This window comes from Gallus gallus, chromosome 2 (assembly GCF_016699485.2).
Source record: "Gallus gallus isolate bGalGal1 chromosome 2, bGalGal1.mat.broiler.GRCg7b, whole genome shotgun sequence".
Classification (NCBI taxonomy): domain Eukaryota; kingdom Metazoa; phylum Chordata; class Aves; order Galliformes; family Phasianidae; genus Gallus; species Gallus gallus.
In genome coordinates, this window is record NC_052533.1 from 51,883,324 (window position 1) to 51,905,405 (window position 22,082).

At 39.5% G+C, this 22,082-nt stretch overlaps 1 protein-coding gene across 9 annotated transcripts in view; it reads right to left on the reverse strand.

Moving 5' to 3' along the window:
• Positions 1–22,082, reverse strand: part of EGFR (epidermal growth factor receptor) — a 257,106-nt gene that overhangs the window by 67,819 nt on the left and 167,205 nt on the right. Inside the window, exon 2 of one of the 9 annotated variants that reach the window (XM_046919479.1) lies at positions 6,797–6,961. The exons of the other annotated variants lie outside the window; for them this stretch is intronic. Coding sequence (XP_046775435.1) covers positions 6,797–6,857 — 61 coding nt within the window. The 5' untranslated portion in view covers positions 6,858–6,961. The remainder of the gene's footprint in view (positions 1–6,796; positions 6,962–22,082) is intronic. 9 annotated transcript variants of the gene reach the window in all.

Genomic DNA, 22,082 nt, shown 5'->3' on the forward strand with positions numbered 1-22,082 from the left:
CTTTTCTTTTAGCAAATTATCAGAGCTCACTGCTGGCAGCAACAATGAACATGTCTACAATTAGATATGTCACATTAAGGAAGATACCTTTAAGAACTCAACTTAACCACTGTCCATTTACAGAGGAGGGTACAGCTCTGTGCAGCGACCACAACGGCCCGCATCCTGTGCTGAAGGATGCCTTGCAGAGCATGATCTTCATTTCCAATCTTCTGTGGAGTGAACAGAAAGTCAGCATCTAGTTGCCAGCAGGGAAGATGCTCTGTATATTTACATAGCTTTTAAATATTTTTCTTAGCTCCCAAACAGTCTGTCCTGCATCCCGGTGAGCACTGCTGGTGAGGGTCTACTGGTGGCACAAGACGGAAAAAAAGGTGACTCCATCTTGTATACTTTTTCTAACAAAACCACTCATGACAGCTAGATACCCTCTAATTGAAACAGAATTTCACTGGGGAAGGTTTGAGTGCAACTGGTGGCTATTTCTGTTCTTTCTGCCTCATGTTTACCAGGAGTTGTAGAATTATACATCATCTGAGCAGTTTATACAACCACCTGAAATAACAGGATTTATACTGTTTTAACTCTACAGGAGGTCATGACTCACTAGAGTAATAATGCACTTCAAATAAAGACATTCAGCTTCATTTTTTCAGATTAGCAACTTAACCTTTGGGGGGGGGAGGGAGGGTCAAACTGTCATTCCTCTATTAATATTCTCTCAATAATTAGCTGCTTTTTGTAGTTTTTGCCTTTAATATCATGCCAGAAATAAAGCCTTTCCATTAACAACATCCCAAAGAGAGAGAGCTTTTTTAAAGTGTCTGTGTTCACAAAATGAACTGTTCTGTGTAAACAATGAGATCTTCTCTTGCCTTGAGTGAACCAGATGTTTAAACTAAAAAAACAGAAAAAAAAAAAAAAAAAGAAAAAAGAAAGAAATAAAGAAAGAGAGCACCCTCTCCCTCACAGAAGGAAGTTACAGCAAAGAAGAGTTTCTTCCCTCAAAATGACCAATGGGCTTTCATTGCTGGTGCAACAAGCTCTGCTTCCAGATTTTTGTTCCCCAAAGCTTATCTGCATTACTTACGAAGAGAGGCATGAATTAGCTTTCCGGAGACTCTCCTTAACAGCCAAAGCTGTACACATTCAAGACTGTATGTTCTGTCCTGGCTGCTCCCTCTCTCCTGCCCCCTCTCTCCTATGCAAATAGTCTGTTCTTGTTATATAAAGATGTTGAATATGGTTGATCTTAGATTTTTAGCTGTTTTTTAAATCATTGACAAGATCTATTTGGTAAAATAAAATAGTGTTTTGACACTGATGAGCAGAGCATTAAACAATATGGTCTTATCGCATGCCAAAAATCACCAAGAGAAGAAGGTTACACAGATAGTTATATTCTACTTGGTACTGCTTTCTGTTGAAATGATGTTCACATCCCACTTCTTAACATGAGGAGACCTGTTAAAGTGAGCAATATTTTGGCTGTGGTTTGCTCCAATGGGCTAATGGAGCAGAGACCACCACAGCAAGAGCTTTTAACTTAGTACTTGTGATGACAATTTCCAGTGACAACAAGCTGGACTTTGAGATGACTGACAAAATGTTTTACAGTGTTTCACGTTGTTAGAGTCAAGAGACAGAAATCAGTTTTCAGTAGGTCATTAAAAGACTGCATTTAATTAACAAAAACAAACAAACAAACAAACAAACAAACCCCAAACCTAGATCTGCACATTACTAAAGTGAATATTTAAATGTTTTTTTTTTCTCTCATTATTCAAAGTTCAATTTCATACTAAGATAATAGAAATCTCATTTTTGGAGGTAAACATTCATGTACCCATTTTGTTGTTGTTGTTAAAATTACAGACATATACTAATGAAAAGAGAACTTCCCCTCTCCTCTATCTTAATAAGAAAAAAATTGATTGTTGGTAATTGTGTTCTTTGTCTTTGTAGAAAGCCAAGGTAGATGCAAAATATTTATGGTTGATGTCAAATTATCTTTCAAATGATGAATGTGAGTACAGAAATTAGGTTTCAATGCTAATGTCAAGCATTCAGTTTTATTCTCTGCCTAGAAAAACAAAGAGCTAAATGTTTGCTACTGCTTAAGAAATTAAACTCCTCGTGAAATGAATTATCTTGGTCAAGTACCATAAAAGAATGGATTTGTTGCACTGCAGGCTCTAAATCTTCTTGTAAGCCATGAGTTAAGACAAGGGTTTTTTTCTTCTGATTCCTAATGGGTTGACTTGAGGAACCCAAGGAATCCCTGCTCCAGATGTGTTTATAATTCCAGCTTTTCATACCAGCATCCTCAGCATAACACAAATAAAAAACAGAACCCCTATAACGAGGTATCTAAACAAAGTATGCAAACACATGCTGCATCAAAGAACTTGATCTGTATGATCCTGAATTTGTTTTAAGTACAGTTGTTAGAGCTATCCCCCATGCAGCTATTGTGAATTTAGTAAAACTGCTTAGCCAGAACGGATATGGCTTGTTTTAATGACCTATGAAATATTCAACTTCTAGAGCCAGGACATGTCCCAGAGCTCAAATGAGGTAGGAGCTCCCCTGAAGCTACATGAGTTTGCTGAGACATGCATCTGCATGGGGCTGGGGAAGTGATACCCCATGGGATCACTGCACGACTTCACACCGCAGCTACAACTCTTCCTATGTTTCCTGTCCAAACCCTAGGAAGCAGCCATTGCAGGCATCTACTCTAAAGCTGCAGTAAATTTAAATGCATCTGCTTTTAGTCTCAAGGGATAGGTGATCTGCTTCAGCCTTATATGCTGGCAACCACTACATGAGATAAATATGGCATGTTGCCTTGTGTCAGAGCCTGCAAATGGCAATGGTAAGATTTCATTTATATGCCTAACAACTGAAAAGAATTCAAGAAAAGCTGCCAAATCGATTGCCAGACTAACATGCTTTCATCTGTTTATGGTCACTGCTTGGTGTTTCCCATCAGTAATAGAAGAATGGAACTGTAAATTTAGAAAACTGGCAATAAGTGGAGTGATTCAAAAGCTTCCCCCAGTCATCATCTTCACAGTGCCTGCTCTGCAGCTAGGCCCAATGTGCAGTCAGAAGGGCAACAGGCTCTAGTTTCTGCAAGACCAGAAAGAAAAGCACTTTCCAGACTTGTCAGCTGAGTATCCTCTCCCAGGCTACAAAAGTCTGACTTTTTGGAGCTGGGGTTCTGGCAGATCTCTGCTTCTGGAAACGGGTGCAGCACTGAAATGTCTGCCTTGTGTCCAGCTGAGATGATTATTGCTCCAGATCAAGCTATAACTTGCTGGAAAGTCTGCTTGGAATTCCAGAGATAGGGCAGAGGACCAACTGCTGAAATGTATACTCCCAGACATAGTTTTTAAAAGTAGGGTTGCAATGTTTATCTTCAAAACCAGAAACACAGGCTCTTTCCCATCACTCATATTACTACACACAAAAGTAAATTTCTGGCTCTATTTAAAATGTACATTTGAAGAGAAAGCTCACATCCTGTTGGTACAGAAATATTAACTGCCAATAGAGCAATAGACACCACAGCCTGACAAAATCAGAATATTCCCACACTGGCACTAGAACTGAACAGGCAATCATTCGCTTTTCCAAAGCATTCTTAGATTGGTAAACATGACCCTTCATTTGCAAGAAAAAACAGAAGTTGCCTCTACTGTTTTCTTGCCTTTCACTTCATTCTACAGTACCCAGAGGATCTTCACAGCATTGATATTCTGCCCTTTATATTAGAAGTTTAGTTGAAATTTTTTCCACCTAAACTTACTGAAAAATACAGGATGACAAAAATCCTCTCTTTTTTTCCCCACTCACTATTGAATAACCTTTTTTGGAAGGCAATAAAAGTGACAATTAATAAACCAGACCTTCAATACGTTTGGTTTCCTAGACTAGATAGGACTTACACATTAATAGTGTTTATATTAATCACAGAATCATAGAAGCCTGGATTTATTAAGAAAAAAAACAAAAACAACAACACAAAACAACAACAACAAAGAAAAAGCGTGAAAGAATAAGTATAGAAAAAGTGTAAGATGTGATATTATGAAGACAGACTGTAGCTCTTTGTGCTCTCCATCTACATTTTGTGGATTGAGAGCACATAAATTATAAAAGGACCCATGGTAAACATCTAGCTGTTGCAAATTTTTATTGTTGTTTAAAACTGCATAAAGACTTTGTTAAAACACAAAATAAATGAGACTGCTGTTATCCACACAATCATTCTAAAATACAAAATCTACCCAGAATGAGACCTGCATCTCATCTGGACCATAGACACATTAGTGCCAACTTTGGTGTTGAAGATCTGCTTATGTTTCAGTTGCAGGCAGCTTTCCCCAGAAAACTCCTTTGCCAAAAATATATGAATACCTAGCTTCTTTACAAATAAAAACATTTTAATATTTTTTTATTTTTTATAAGTTTTTATTAAGTATGTTCTCCTTTTGCAACAGTATTAAAAATCAGCAAACACAAAAGAATTTTCAAATGTTCTGTTTGTACCTTCCTTTGTGAAACCTTGAAGCTCATAAGCTTCAAAAGCCAATATAACCATTTGGAAACTACAACCAAAACTGCCATCAATTAAAACAACCATTTCCTGTCAATGTTATTTGCAGACTAGATTAAAATATTATAAGCTACATGGTTTTTGAGTTTGTCATGATTTAGCATCCCACACACACGCATACACACAAAAGTGTGCTCCTTTAAGGTTACAGCTCTACAGATAGTGGCATGTTATTCTGACTTTTATAATGTGATGTGTGAATTAGGAGACTGAGCACAACCCAACTGGTTTGCTTGTGCCAAATAATAAGGGCTAGAATTAGTTTCTAGGAGTCTCATCAGACACATATTTAAATATACTCACAATAGCTTCATTGCTGCACCTAATCTTCTATGCAGCCAAGATTCAAGGACTTCAGAAGAGCAGAATGAGGCACTGAATATATGCTGAGCAACAAAGTTTACACCTATATACAAACACTAGGTATCTTTCCTGAGCATCTAATACTCTTAAGATAGAAAAAGGCTTTCATACAGACTCTAATAATTCCGTTTATAAAGTAGTTGGCTGTAAGAAGTACAACTACTGTGTACTCATGTTATGAGCTTAAGTTTCACATTGTTTTTCTAAATTTCTTTCTACATAATGGCTTACCACAAATATGTACTTATACACCTATTCTTACATCAGTTTTCTGAAAAATACACTAAAAACAGAAAATAAATTCAAAATAGGAATTTTAAATAACATTCATGAAATCTGCACACATGGCTGATGTTTTCCTATTTAAGTTTCTATTTGTGCAATAAATTCCATACTCTCTTTCAAGACACTTCATGCTTTGCTTAACAGTACTTGTAAAGCATAAGAGCAACAAAATGTCAATTACAAACAAAAATGTCCTGTTCTTCCTTGGCACTTTACCAGAAGTCTAATGCTATGAAGCAGGTATTATTCTCTTTTTCAGTAACTGGATCCAGGTTACAGTTTTTGAAATTTTGGGGATGCTGAAGGAAAACATGCTACGGATCAATCAGTGTCCAACCACTATTAACGCAATGCCTTTTCTCTCTCATACTGCCCTGCATAAAATAATGATCAATTGTTTTAGAACCAGTATTCGTTCCATGCATCAAATCAGATCTTCCTTTACCTTGCTATAGGGCAACAACAACAACAACAACAACAACAACAAAATAGGTAGACAAATTACAGAAAGTGTTCCTGCAAGGAATCTTTGACATAACTGCCCGCTGCAAACATCTGTACAACCAGATACATTCCTTGTGTTCAAAATCCAGCAGAGGTTGCATAGTCTCATGACCATGATGTCATGACTTACAAGTGGAAATACACAAAGTTTCTGAGGTGATGAAAAATTAGTATACAGCTAAAGAAGACAGAAGATAAACTTTCCAGCTATATTGGTATCCAGGATTTATTAGGCAAGAAGGCTACTTTGATGCCTCTGGACCAGTCCCTCCTTAATGGATCATTAATGTATCATTAAACCTAATGATACAGTGGCTTTTCATAAAGCTTGACCTTCATAAACAAGTCAGTGATATTAGACAACAAGCACATTCAGCTTTATGGAGAGATGTAAGAGCAAATCCTTTTCCCATAGGAATGTCAGGATTCAGGACTGAAAGGCAGTGCCAATTGCCTAAGCATGTCATGGGTAACCTAACTGATCCAAGAGTTTATACAATGTATTTTTTAACAGAAAAACCACCAACAACTTTCTGTGGCCTCACGAACCACTGAGACACATATAGATCCCTGCAGCATCCAAGAACATGTCACAGTCTCTTTAATTTTATGGGGCAGGTGGCAGATCCATGCTCTTGCATTTCCCCCTGCAGAAATTTGGAGAAAGAAAGGCTCCAAGACCTACACTGTTGCACTAGCCAGGCTGACAGTAGCAGCTCTTGAATAAGACAGCTGCTGAATACCCAGAGCAGTGACAATGTCTGGACAGCTTGAGGGGACCTGGTAAACTCAAGTGGTGGGGGTTGAGCTTTTGTGTGACAGAGGAGAAGCCAAAGGAAAAAGCAACACAAACAAAACCTTATCCTCTCCACCCCCTGATTTCCTCCTCCTAAACAGTACCATAATAAACCAGATGTGCCTGTTACTGCCTTTCTCAGGAAAAAAAGAACAAAAACCTCATATACGCAGTTTTTCTTTCTTCTTTGTCACACAAATCCAAAAAAAATAAAAAATACTTACGAATATAAAAAAGGAGGCTGTACTGAGCACAGAGACTGCTGGATGCCAGCAGTTGCTGCATTTCCAGGAAGTCAGAGAGAATGTATCCTTTTGGATTATCTCTGTTGGCTTGGCCTCCACTGATTAGCTTCCAGACAGGAAAGATTTGCTTTTCTTGATGTTATTCTATAATTGTAAAAAACAACAGCACCTGGTTTTAGCTTAGGCACTACAACTGAAACAGTATAATTAACTAAGTATTTTTACAGGAAAATGTTGGAGGTTTCGTAGCTCAGCTGAACAATGAAGGAGTGTACACCTAAGAGGTTGGACAAAAGGACTCTGGAGCATCCTTTCCCTGGAAGAAGAGCAGGAAAGAAAAGGCACTCACTGGGCCCCAATAACCTGTCTTAGCCGTTGTTTGCAACCACAGTCCCACTGTCACATCAGAGTGCTGGTGCAATTGCAGGAGCATTGAAGGAGTCTTTGAGAAAGGCAAGCAGGGTTCCTGCTCTGAACACCACCACATACACCAGCAAATGGTTTCATCACCTGGCCAAGTTTTTTCCTCCTTCTCTCCTCTCAGTTTTCAGTCAGCTACCAAACCCACTGCTGGGAGTAAGCATACTCATTAACCTTTATGAAAATACCTTGGCAGATGAATTAAGTCAGATGACATTTTATTGGCAGTGAGTGTCTTTCCAGGAATGCTTCTATACTTGTTAGTAATCTATTTGATAACATTTTAGCATTGTTTCTAAGACTTAGAGTTGGAAGTAGAAATGAAATCAGTTCAATGAAAAAGAATGGAAAATGAATGGCACCAAGCTGCCCCTCTGCTCCAGAAAGTAATGCTTCCTCTGAAATACCGCAGATAAGAAACTTTGGCATGCTTCACAAAACACACATTTTGCTTTTCTTATTAGAAAATCTTATCAATTATTCTCTAAAAGCTTGAGGCCAAACCTTTCAAATCCTTAAATTTTCATTCAGAATTCAAACATAAAGAGACCAACCAAGTTCAAAAAGGATTCTATTTTCTCTTCTTCCCAGTTCTCTTGAAAACCACCTAACCAAGTATCACAGGCTTCTCTTGAAAACCACCTAACCAAGTCCCCGGGCAGTCTCTCGGCATCAGCCTTCTGATGGCCTGTAGCAATTCTTCCCCAGGACTAAGCTATACATGGGCAAAAGACTCCATGGTTTACTGTGACTGTAAAACCTCTCCAGATATGAATGTTGCTCTCTCAGTGAAGAAATACTGCTCTTTAAACTTTATTTAAATTTAATTTACTTTAGATAGAGTTGTATTATGGCTAACAGATTTCAGAGACCTAAGAGGAAGGATGTAGCCATGTCTTGGAATGAACTCTAAGGACATTTACCATTTTGTATGGTAACATGTATGTGTGATGTATGACAACATGTTATATGATAACATGTATTGAGCAGGCAGACCCCAACTTCTCACCAAAATCATTCACAAGTAGGATGCAAATTGATAGTAGCCTGGATTTGTACATGGGATGCCATCTGGATAGCTCTTGTCTGTCGAACAGTTGAGATATGAGCTCTGTTAATGAACTTATTAAAATGAAAGCCACCCCCCTAGCCCATGGCTCACGACACATCTTGAGATTTATCACAAACATGTGAAGATAATTCGATATATGGGCCATAAATATTGTTGGAGAAGAGAAACAATAAACATACACTATTTGGCACGCATCTTTAACCACAAAGTTGTTTGCAGCTTTATTTTGAACGTGAATTTATTCTAACGAGGCCATTCTAGGTTCTAGCACTGTATTATATTGTTTCGATACAGAGCTGAAAAGCTTCCATCATAATAATTTTTTTCTGCAACTCCAGCAGCTCAGCTGTTTGAAGTCAAAGCTAGTTTAGTGCAGGAGATTTTCCAGATAGAACCATATTCTCTGGGAGACTGTACCGTACTTGCTGCTGGTGATATAACTGGAATGGGCTGGAAGAGATTGTAGTCATGGCAAGGGAACACTTAAAGCTTGGCTGAAAATCTTCAGCTATTTAAAAAGCAAATATGCCCTTTCTGCTGGTGTGACTGCATAAAGAATCCCCCATAAAAATGGGAGTGGTAGCCTTTTGGACAGAGAATTAAAAAGCTAGGATATTAATTATGAGCTAAGATGTAAAGCAGATGAGTTTATAAACAAGGAATCATTTCTAGTGAGCAGAAGCGCTGGGGGTTAAATTTAACTGCAAACCTCTGATCCTTTTCCTCTGCTTCTGCAATCACAGACTTTCTCCATATGCACTAAGAGCTCAGCCCCTCCCTGACATTAGGAGCTCTCAGTATGTTTAGGGTTTTTATTACAGACTCCTGCAAAAACTTGAGCAATAAACTCAGTGTTGTTTCAGACGTCAGCAATGACCGTGACAAGGGTATTCTGACTAAGTTTCCCTGAATCACCCAGTTATTTATCAGTTGACTAGAATAAATATTGACTGTTCTTTGCACTATCTTCTACAAATACAAATCCAACAAAACACTCAGAAGTCTAAAAAAATTTTCAGGGTTCCTAGACAGATTTAGAAAAGAGCTAGTTGTTTCTATAGGAAAATTCTTAGTATCTTTCAGATTTCCATAACCAAATAATAGCATTTAGAGAAGAACCTTAAATAAGGAAGATCTTTCAACAGTATAAAAACTTGAGTAGCTGAAGATTTTTTGTTTGTTTTATTTGTTTTGCTTTTAAAAGGATTGTCCAAAAGAAAAATAAAATCTAGATACTACTTTTTTAGCCATGGCAAACCTTTCTTTCCAGGAAGATGGATAAATACACATACTTTGACTTGCATGGGTTTGGAAAAGCTAAAGATAATTAAGCTTGGAACTTTATCCTAGGTCCATAACTAAGAGATTTCTGCTTTTTTTCTCCTGTATCTATAAATGATACAGCTTAAATTTTCAAATATAATTGTTATGTGGGAGGATTACTCCTTTAGGCACCCAATCCGAGGCACCTGTCTTTCAATTTTCCAAGGTGTCTGTCTTCAAAAACTTCAGTCACAAAGTTTCAAGAATGTGAAAGAACATTGGAAAGGAACAGCTTTCCATACCTCAATCTGAGCACTCAATAAATGAAGAAGTTAAAAACCACAGAGCACTTAACAATACAGACTTTTGTTTACTTGCCTTGAACAGAAAGCCCAGACATCTTGCCCAAAACAACAACAACAACAACAAAAGCATAGATGATGGAGAAACCAGTCTTTACTAAAACCACCCATGCAGATCAAACATGAATACAATCCTTGATGCATGTGACCTCATATACAGCTTCTTCTATTACTGTAACAACAAAACATACGTGTATAAAAAAGGCACAGGTTCATGTGATATTTTTTCTTATTTAGAGGATTTGGAGACTCTGAGGAGCTAAAACAAAAACTTGGTTCACTTTGGGTCAAATTTTCAACATCTCTCCCTGAGCACCAGCATAGTTAGTCCTTCCATTCCTCTGCTGCTTGCCAAGTTGAATGAACCATCTTCTGCACAGCTGCAAGCTACATGCTTATGGGAGGGCAGTGGTGATGGAAAAGGAGGAGAATCCAACAGGGAACGTAACTGGTGCTACTGTCATGTCATGTCAGGGAGGGTAACTGGTCCTAATGTCATGAGGTAGCATACAAAGGAAAAATCAATACAGAATAAGTTCCTTTCCACTGCTCACAGATTTCTTTGTGCCCTGAAGCAACATTTAGAGAGGAAAGAAAAACCAAGAAGTAATACTTTCTGGAGTAACTGGATGCAATTAGATGCTCTTGGTTACTCTGAATGATAATCATATTTGTGATTGTGTTTTGTGTTTGTGATTAATGGTTCTGGGTGGAGGCCGGTCACAAGTGGTGTCCCATAGAGGTTGGTCTTGGGACCAGTGCTCTTCAACATCTTCATCAGTGACACAGATGATGGCATTGAGCGTACCCTCAACAAGTTTGCAAACGACTCCAAGCTGAGCAATGAAGTCAATACACTGGAAAGAAGGGAAGCCATCCAGAGACCTGGACAGGCTGAAGAAGTGGGCCCATGAAAATTTAATGAGGTTCAATAAGGTCAAGCGTGGGGTGCTGCACCTGGGTCAAGGCAATCCCAGGTGTTTATATAAACTGGGGGAAGATCTCCTTGAAAGCAGCCCTGTGGCAAAGGACTTCGGGGTCCTGGTGGACAAGAAGCTGGACGTGAGCCAGCAATGTGTGCTTGCAGCCCGGAAGGCCAACTGTGTTCTGGGCTGCATTAAAAAAGGAGTGGCCAGCAGGGAGGGAAATGATTGTCCCCCTCTACTCAGCTCTTGTGAGACCCCATCTGGAGTACTGCAGCCAGGTCTGGGCCTCCCAGCACAGAACAGGGCCATTAAGATGATCAGAGAGCTAGGGCACCTCTCCTATGAGAAAAGGTTGAGAGAACTCAGCTTGAAAAAGAGAAGGCTCTGGGGAGACCTCGTTGCAGACTTCCAGTACTTGAAGGGAGTATATAAACAGGAGGAAGAATGGCTGTTTATGAGGGTGGACAGTGATAGGACAAGGGGGAATGGTTTTAAACTAAGACAGGGGAGGTTTAGGTTAAATATTAGGAGGAATTTTTTCACCCAGAGGGTGGTGACACACTGGAACAAGTTGCCCAAGGAGGCTGTGGATGCCCCATCCCTGGAGGCATTCAAGGCCAGGCTGGATGTGGCTCTGGGCAGCCTGGTCTAGTGGTTGCAGACCCTGCACATAGCAGAGGGGTTGAAACTAGATGATCATTGTGGTCCTTTTCAACCCAGGCCATTCTATGATTCTACGATAACAGTCACTTTTAGCCTTAGAAATCTCTGAAGGTATTTATCAAGTTTTGCTGCACATTTACAGGTGAGAAATGCAGGAGACAGACAACAAATTCCCCTAACCTTATAAACAATGAAACATAGCAAAATATGTATATATACACACCTGCCAAACACAATAAAAGGAAAAGCTTTTCAATATTAATTAAAAGAAAAACCGAAACACTCTATTTGAGTGTGTCAGACCAATATTTTCTGTCTCTACTAGCTCCCTTCCAAACAGCATGCATCTACTGAGCTTTAGCTAAGGTTAGCCTTCTACGAAGAAGACTGCTCTTTCCTTGATGCACAAATATATCCGTGGAAATTTTGGAGGCAAATGAATACAGCTCCTCAAATTAAAAGTATGCATATAATTCCAAGACATTACATGCACAAATACAATTCTTTAATAAAATGTAGGCTTGAACAAAGCATTTAATGGAGATCAGATACCAAAAATTCTTTTAATGTTTTCAAAAACAATTTTAATCGCATGCTTAATAAGATGCATTTTGCTTCTCTAAAATTCCAGCCTCTTCCAGACAGACTCACTTGAAATGGAAGAGAAGAAACATCACTGGCTTCAAAGTTACTGCAGCTGTACAGCCCAGCTGGAGGGAGACAGCAAGCTATACTTCCTGTCCACTCCTCTATGGCTGGAGGAATCCAGCACTGTCCCTGACTGGTACATGGAGGAAGACACAAAGCTAAGAGCTCAGGGAAGGATAGGAGCCCTCCTGGATGCCTGGCTACAGGCTCCAGTAGATCCTCTTAACATCAGCGAAAGTCCATCCATTTACCACAGTACAGCACTTAGTACCACGCCCCCATTTAAGTAGGTGGAACTTTAATTAAGGAAAGGGGAAAAAAAATGTTAATCTCATTATTAACCACAAAGGGGAAAACCCACTAAGATGAAAGACTTGTTTTCTAGTGTCATAAGCACAACTGCCCTGCAAGTATCACCAGTCTGCCCATTCCTCCCTTTCAGGTAAGTCTGGTGGGTGAGCGGCTTATTGTCTGGGTGTGGATAACATGACACTTCTGTCACTGCCCTTGTACTGAACATCAGCAAAACCAAGATGAGAATGAAAATGGACAATAAGTAGCTTAACACCCTAAATCGGCAAAACCACCTAGAACACAACATCCTCAGGATGGCAATTCTACTGTTGTACATGCAGTAGGATTTCTAAAAAGTAGTATTTTTGAGAAGCATGTGCTGAAAGTACATTGCACAGACTTGTAGTAGATACCAAATGCACTAAGAAAAAAAATCATGCAGCTATGACAAGTGTTGAAAATCTTACTCACAACTGAGTGAATCAAAGGAGCACTACTGTAACATCTATACATTCAAAAATATCATTGTTTAGGTAATTGCACAGCCATAAGGGCTGTAATTTGTATTATACTAGCTACTTACATATGCAATCAATGTAGACATCAGAAACAATAGGAATAACAAATTACAGATCTTATTTCAAAAGTTAAGTCTGTTCTTTTGTTAGGGAATTGACAATCCAAACAATTTGGAGAAACTTGTAATAGGCTGATGGATGAGACAAGATAAACAAGTTACAGAAAAGAAAAGGCAAGTATCTTAAAAAAATATTCAGTGGCTACTCAAGTAGCTGAATTTATATTCTATTTCTCAGCTGTGAAAACTATTATTCACTTGTCTTAGAGACTTTCAATAGTCCTCTAAACATCAAGGAATAAATGAAATAAAGTAATGATGATACTGCTTGTAAACTCTGGCCTCAGATGGCAAGGCCATACAGTTCCTTCTGAAATCAAAGAAAGCAGAGAGTTTATCACCTCAGAAACTTTTAAGGGTGCATTTTTACCCTTGCTTTGTAAGTTTATCTCCTGTTGACATAAACCAAGGATAATACTAGACTCAACAATTGAATTCCCACCAGTTTATTGAAGCATGAGACTATTCACTGCTTTGTATTCCTAGAGTCATGGATTTCTGGACTACAGCTCAGATATAACACCTGTGAGAGCAAATCTGATGCCCATAAAATTAAAACAAAAGACTTGTCCTGTAACTGTAATAACATCCAATTCATCAGAAAGGGTTCTGTGCTAGCAAATGTCACACAAGTCACCTTGTAAATAAAGTATTTTAATTTGTAAATTTGTATAGAGCAAATAATAGATAATCTATAGTTTCTATCTAACGAGTTGTTTCCAGATAACATTTGCATTAAAATTTTACTTTTTTTTTTCCTTTAAATGCACTGAGCATATTGACAAAATAAAACATTTATCAATATTCTTGCTACTTTACCAGCCATGAAATAAGCCCACAGGGCAAGCACTCTATTAAAGTGCAGCACCAACATTTTCTCTAATACTCCCCGCTAATGCTGTGCTAGATGTCTTTATTTGATAGTTCAGAATAGCAGACAGACACAACCCTGGGTTATATTCCAGGGCTTTTACACGGCACTGGAACTTCTTGCATGCAGCTTGACACTACTTAATTTAAAAGTTTTAATTCATTAAAAAAAAAAAAAAACAGAAAACAATACTGTACTCTAAACAATGAGCTGATAAATCACTCGGGTGATGGCTGTGCTTAATATCACTTGACCACACTGAAAAGAATGTATGAATTTTATATCTTTTCATCATTGTATCTGGTTTAGTAAAAATAATCCAGTCCTTCCCTGAAGTCTGAAGCCTGTCATTTCCAGGAGACATTCAAAACTCAACAAAGTTCTTGCGTAATAGATGGGATGAGTTATGTCTTAAGTGGGGGCGCAGCTTGATACTGTACCAATATATTTTTTTCCATCTTTGGCAACAACCATTTGCACAGAAATAAAAATTCCAAATGAATAAATGTTATCACCAGACATCATCCCCTGAGATACAACCTCAGGAGTTATGTTTTCCTCTTCCAGTGTGAAAAGATGTTCAGCATGTGGCGTCTCTGGAAGCACTGTGGACAGCATGTTCTTTTGGTAATGTGAGAAACATTTAAAAAAATGACAGAGTTTGCATTTGATTGGTAAAATTTATTTCTCACCTTCTTCTTGTATACATGTAGACAGTTGCTCTGAGAATCTGATGACTTATTATCACAAGAGCACTACAGCAACTGGATGGAATACCAACACCAACTCTCGGAATAACACAGTGGTACTACATGGGTAGTAGAAGTTCTATTATTGCTGATTCAGATGGCTTTTGAAGATATAGAGAAGAGAAAAGATGTTCAAGAAAGCTGTTTGTCACAGCCTGAAAATCCAGAAAGGCTATTTCTGCACACCCACACATTCATCTTAGCCTCTAAAACTTTTTCTGTAAGAGTTTAATTAATAAATGGCCTTAAGCATTTATTTCTAAGACAATTAAAGCTGCCATAAGAGAGACAAATTCTCCTCCTTCATGTCTGAGATCCAGCAGCTTGCTCTGGCCTTTGGTGCAGCCAGTGATGAGGGGACAGGCTAATCCAGGAGTGGTGCAGCCTAGCCCCCTCCCTTGGCACCACCAGCGCTCAACACAAACCTCTTCCTTGACACAAAATTACTGAATCCAGCCTTTTTCTTTATCTCCAACAATAAGCAGAACAAAATTACAAAATTGAGTATTTACAAAAAGTAAATACTGTGATTTATCTCATGCACAAACTTTTTTCTATGGTTCACCTATAAGTGCTTGGCTGAATTACCCACATTTGAATGGAGAAACAAAAACCATAGGCTGGCTTGAAGGGATGCTAAAGAAAGCTTGGCTCCTTGCCACAGTCACTCACCAGTGACTGTGCTACATACTTGACAGAAAACCTGCCTTAGGGTTTCCAAGATGTTACTGTCAATAGCTTTTACACCCTCCCAGTTCTACATCTTAAAGACCTACTGCAACTGTATCTGCAGTAGAGGATAATTCAATTAAAGACACAAATACGGCACATTTCTGAAGCAGTGTTTCTATAAATAATAATACTGTCCCCTCATATCTCATTGAGAGTTTGGAAGTAGAAGAAAGAGGAGAGGAGGAGCATTTCGAATTCCTTCACACTAAGTGCCCCAAGCCCTCAGCTCACTCTCCCAAAGCTTGCTTAAGAGCACAAGTCCCATAGCCCAGCGATGATGCAGGAGCCAGGGATGTTGGCTGCAGCCCCAGGAGCGATGCAGGAGCTGGGCCAGCATTGGGGCAGCTGCTTGCTCACAGCTCAGCAGTCAGGAATGCAAGCTGCAGGCCACCAGGGACTCAAGTGGGCAGAGTGCAGGTGGGGCAGTCACATGCAAATGTAATTTCTACAAGCAGCTATTAGCTGCAGATGCACAAGTTCATAAAGGGCTCTGGTATTGCTTTCTGTGAGTAATATACATTACATACACATACTGTTTCTTTCATGCAGGAAACACATTGTGTTGCTGCTCTAAGCTCAGCCAGGGTAAAGTGGAAACCATCCTCAAAGTCCTGCCAGCACCTAGGTCAGCCAGCATCACTGGGATGAAGCTAAAAATCACGCACACAAATGGAAATTTGCATGAGCATCCTTGCTGGCCACCAGCAGGGGAGGATGAAGCAGCCTGCTGCAGTCTGAAACCTGCATACTTTGCAATCAGTGGGAATTCCAGATACATGGAAATGACAGTGAAATCCAAGAGGGAGAAACTTTGGTGAATCTTCTCAATTAACAGCCTTGGCTTAACAATCTTCAGCAATAACCAGGGAAGAGTAAACACATAAAGAATAGTTCCTGTCTGCATATACGTATTTTTTTTTTTTAGCACACACCTCATTCTTTGTCTTGATTAATGCCACAGGGTGTCTACTACCTGTAACAGAAATGCTGCCGAACAGATGTTACAATCCTACACTTCTACTTTTGTTTTAAAGAGAACTCAGAAATGTAATTTAAACTTCCAAACAATACAATGTCTGTAGAGAGAAAGGAAAACTATAATTCTTTACTATTTGGCTCATCAAACAGCTTTTTCACAGGAGAAAAAAAACAGCAATAATGTAACACTTCAGAAGAGGACCTGAAAATCAGCTCTGCAAAAGCTCTAATTTAGCATAAACGAGTGGGCTGGATCTTTTCTTTCACATGTGTCACATAATGGAAGATTTCACTCAAGTGCCAGCTGATGTGGTAATCACAGGGGTAGCTCAGAACAATGCACTTACTTAACTTCACTGTAAATCTTATATACCCACTGATGTTTCACTCTACCATAATATGCTCTATAATGCAGTGGTACCTTTGCAAAATAATGATCTCAGATTTTATTTCTAAATAAAAAAACCTGGCAAGTTGCTCAGAAATCACACAAATTTTCTTTGTTTGATCCACTCTCTGCCTGAAAGCTGGGGAAATATCTTGGATATAGTAACTGTGAGAGTCCTTCTTAAAAAAGGAACCAAGGAGCTCTTCTCAATATTGTATACAATATTATATATGATATTGCACACAATATCACCTTGATCTTCTGTGCAAAACCTGCTTGCTCTGTTGTTAAAAAGAAAGGACTCATTACTAACCAGATTCAAATTACTACTGATTTATTCTTTGCTGTCTCAAATCCATACATCTTGCCAGCTTAATGAGTGGATTCTGAAGAGAAGTTCGCAAAATCATTGAATGTTTCCTTTCTCACTCGGTGCAATTTCAATGCATATGTTGCTTATGGTAAAGTCAGTGTTAGCTCTTTTCCTGTTAAATATTGTTAGCTGCTTTTCCTGAATGACAACTTCTAAGCAAATACAATGCAGCTAGCAACCAAAACACCCACTGGAGTTTAACATCCACCACTTAATCAAAATTTATCACAACACTGCCAGCATGTTTCAAAGTAGAGGAAAGGATGGCAGAGGTAAGGGCTTGTTCAGTGATTAATAAAGAAGTTCTCTTATCTGATTATCCTGCTTGTAAAATATACTCAAGTATAACAGACATTTAATATCTGTGACTTCTGGACAGCCTTATTAGTGCACACTTCTTCAGTTAGCCTTGCAAGAAATTATCCATGCTGCTGTATCAAAGCATGCATGCATTCCTCCATCTATCCCTCAGGGGAGCGGGTCTCCAGAACTCTGATGAGAAGATAGTGTAGGGTGCTTTATTGTCATAGCTTTTTCTCTGTTGTTATTGTTATTGTTGGGGGGGGGGAAGAGAGGAAAAAGGTTTCCAGCTGAAAATAAGTATGAGTGCAATGTGTAATGGCAATGCCAAGCAACAGCAGCCTCCCCCAACTTGGCCAGAGCAGCACCTGGAATAGGGAAGGGGAGAAATGGGCAGCAGCAGAGGGCTCAAGTGAGCAGTGCAAGCAGTGAAAGCCAAAATAAACTTTGACCATTAGATAACAGGGCTATTATTGCTCTGTACCACTTCCTGAATGGCCTAGAAAAACAGAGACAGTTCTTGTTGCTGCCTGAAGGAAAGGAAAACAAGGATGAGTGCTAAGTATGCAGACTGAAAACTCTGATTGTTTCCTTCCTGCCTTCTTTTTCACTCATTTTTTTTTTAATTTAACTTTATTTTTTCTCCGTAAAAACAAACTGCATACACCACCAAAACCATGAGGTCTCTCTTCTCATGCAACCCCACAAAGGTTTCCCCTGGCTATCGCCTCTCTGAACAAAGTTCTTTCATTTTTTCAGAACTTCGATATGGTTATTGCTTACTTAAGTAATCTCAGCGAGGGTTATTTGCTGCTTTTAACCCTTCTGCTTGCATATATGATATTATTGGTGTGCTAAAGCTGTTCGAGCCACTGAGCTGGTGATGTATAATTACAGCTCCTCAGGCTCAAACCGTATGTTCCAGACATATGTGGTATTTTTTATATATTCCATGCATTTTTCATATTCTCTTTTTTTTTTTTCTTTTTTCTTTTTTTTTTTTTTTTTCAAGGTGAAAGCAGTGAGCAGTAGGTGACTCTCAACACCAGGTTTGGAATATCTTAGATTCAGAGTCCCAGATGACCTTCCTCTCCCAAATCACTAAAAATCTGTTTTCTCCTCCACCTCCTGGTCAACTGAGCGTTCCCTACCTTCTGTAAGCTCCCTCCCTCTGGTTGCTCAGCTCACTAGATGCATAGAAGCTGTTAGAAAATGAAGCACCTCACAAAACAAAGCTGCTCACCGCCTTTTCTATTGAAAATGAACTTTCTACCCAACAATTTCTGCTGCTGCAATCAGACCATGCCTGTATTTTTCACTTACTTCCTCACTCTTGGATTTCTTCAAGCTCCTGTCTAAACACCCCTATTATGCAAGTTTTTTGTTCTTCCCCAGCTCCTCACTGCTCTTTATCTTCTCTATTGGTGCATGCTTTTCTCAATTCTTTTCCAGTAAACCATTTGAAAGCCATTCTTTTGCAGCATTGAATGGGAAATCACAGACAGCAACCATCTCTTTGGCAGAGGAAGGATGTGCTAGACTTGCTCAGGACTCCTTACAACACATCTCCTCTGTTTTGTGCAGCACAAACTGGCCACCAGCCTGACTGGTGCCAACCACTGAACAGGAACAGCAAACTGGAAAGCACTGGTCTGCTACTGGAGCTAAGGAGACAGCCCATACAAATAGGGTTGCAATGACCTCCAAACTCCATGCACCCTGAACTGAATAGAAAATCCACATGTAATACAGACATTCATGTTACAAACAGCAGATGAAAGAGGCTGAGTATTGAAAGTTGGTATCTAAAGAGCAAATCAGAAGAAAAAAAGAGAAAAAACAAACCCCAAGCACCTCAAAAGTTTCTATTTAATTGTATTGGTGTTAATATGTTGTTTGTCACTTGAGCAGCTAATAGATTAAAGAACCAGGAAAATGGAAGACGGAAGATGGAAAAGAAGCCCCAAGTCTTGGAGACTGCATGAAGGCATCAGGGAGGTAAGATAGGTAGAGTAGTATTGATGAAATGTACAAATGAGCCTGTGGCAGATGAGATGAAAATCATGCTTGAACAGATTCCTGGTGCAAATAATCATGATTTCTTACAACTCCTTTCTTGCATTTCCCAAATTTTTTTCTTCTAAAGCTTCTGCCCTTGGATGAACACCTAGAGAGGAAAAAACTGAGTGGCAGCAATTTTTGCACTTTTCTTTTAGTAAACCTCCAGCATCAAACATTCACCAGTCATTAGCTCATCCAAAGCTAATTTACAGCAGGACTGCAAATAGTGGTGTTACTTTGCTTTCACTTCACTTAAAAAAGAGTCAAAGTTTGTTTCCTCTGGTTTCAGCACTTGCCTAGGAACAGTTAGTTAATTCAGGTTAGTGTCTTAAAGTTTAATTCCCAGAAAGGCTATTAATAAATAAACAACAGAGTTCACATGTAAAAAGACAGATATCTTTCGGGTCAAAATGAAAATAAAGCAATTCCAGAAGCCCCTGAAATGACCAACTAAACAGACATGAGGATGGTGTCAGAAGTGACTCAAAGCCTGACATGTTTCTTAAGCCTTCTGACTGACCTCAAATATAAACCTTCTTGAAGGAAAAAGAGGAAAAAAAAAGAAAAGAAAGGAAAAGAAAGGAAAAGAAAGGAAAGGAAAAGGAAAAGGAAAAGGAAAAAAAAAAGAAAAGAAAGGAAAAGAAAGGAAAAGGAAAAGGGGAAGGGGAAGGGGAAGGGGAAGGGGAAGGGGAAGGGGAAGGGGAAGGGGAAGGGGAAGGGGAAGGGGAAGGGGAAGGGGAAGGGGAAGGGGAAGGGGAAGGGGAAGGGGAAGGGGAAGGGGAAGGGGAAGGGGAAGGGGAAGGGGAAGGGGAAGGGGAAGGGGAAGGGGAGGGGGAAGGGAAGGGAAGGGAAGGGAAGGGAAGGGAAGGGAAGGGAAGGGAAGGGAAGGGAAGGGAAGGGAAGGGAAGGGAAGGGAAGGGAAGGGAAGGGAAGGGAAGGGAAGGGAAGGGAAGGGAAGGGAAGGGAAGGGAAGGGAAGGGAAGGGAAGGGAAGGGAAGGGAAGGGAAGGGAAGGGAAGGGAAGGGAAGGGAAGGGAAGGGAAGGGAAGGGAAGGGAAGGGAAGGGAAGGGAAGGGAAGGGAAGGGAAGGGAAGGAAAGGAAAGGAAAGGAAAGGAAAGGAAAGGAAAGGAAAGGAAAGGAAAGGAAAGGAAAGGAAAAAGAAAGGAAGCCAAAGTAGCTGGTATTGCATTCTGTAGTTTTGATTCAAGCATTAGGTTTGAAAGAATATTTGTGCAGTATCTGCCACAAGGTAGTTGGCTTGACAGGCGACAGGCCACAGACCTGTGGTTTGGGAAGAAAAGAAGGAGACAGAGCCAGAAGCTCTGGAGGGCCCTGCAGGACACAAATTAGCATCTAATGCTTGGCCAGTACATGGTGTAGTGCATGCCTTTTGTTAAACTGTTGCTCTCATGATACCACAGTGATACTGTGCTCTGCAAGCACAGTAACAAGAAGTCCAGGATAGGATGACACCCATCACCAGGAAGATGGATATTACCAATCCAACCCAACACTCCCATCTTTGCTATCTAGCTTGCACCAGATTTATCTCCTAGAAGCTATCTGATAAAGTCCTCTAAGAAACAAGTTTGCCCTTGTCAACTTCTGTGTGCATCTGATGGTGGCTCAGCCCAAACTATGGGCTGCAGCAGGAAAAGACCTGTGCTTTCAGGGCTATAGACCTCATCTGGGCTGCTCTGCAGGCAGGCAGATGAGACTTCAACCAAGACACTTCAACCAAGAAAAAGACCACTCTGAAAATGATGGGACCAGAATGTACACATGCTAGAAGTTAGCTGTATTGATCTTGGCTGAAAAGTTGCATTTAAATTAAAGCTGCTTAAGTACTAACCTTGGCTTTTGCCTGTGTTGTTCCCAAGCATCATATATAACTTTCTTCTCTGAAGAACTTGTTGGAAATCCTCCATAAAGATGAAATCATTTACCATGTCTGAGTGCAGTGCAAGGGTTGGTGCCTGTTATCACATATTAAATGATTATCAGGAATCACTGCCCTGGTGGCTGTCCATTTATTCAAGTTTGGAAGGTATATTCCCATCAAGATTGCACAGCAGATCTAACTATTTTGAATTTAGAACTTCACCACAGAGACAAAGCATAACAAAGCTTGGAAGAAAATAACATCAGAAAGAGCTATGTTTGCAGCAAGACTCATTTTCTTGATAGAAGCATTTCAGTGCAATAAAAATATAACAATATGTTCTGTTTCTATCAGGCCTCCACAGGCAAGTGACACTTGTTCCAGACTTTTGGGAGCAGCCCACCAGTAAGGTGTTTTTTTGTTTGTTTGTTTGTTTGATTTTGTGGGTCTTCACCTTCATATTAACTTAGAATTAAATTTATTTAAAGTGCACTAGGAAGAATATTCTGACACTGTTAAGTAACTTCAGAGGGGAAAAAGTATTAAAACAGGTTTGAATTGCTAACAATTTTTTTCTAGTTGAATGCATTTACTTCTGTGCTCATTTAAATGAAAAGAAGGTACCTCCATTGACTCCTATTAGTCT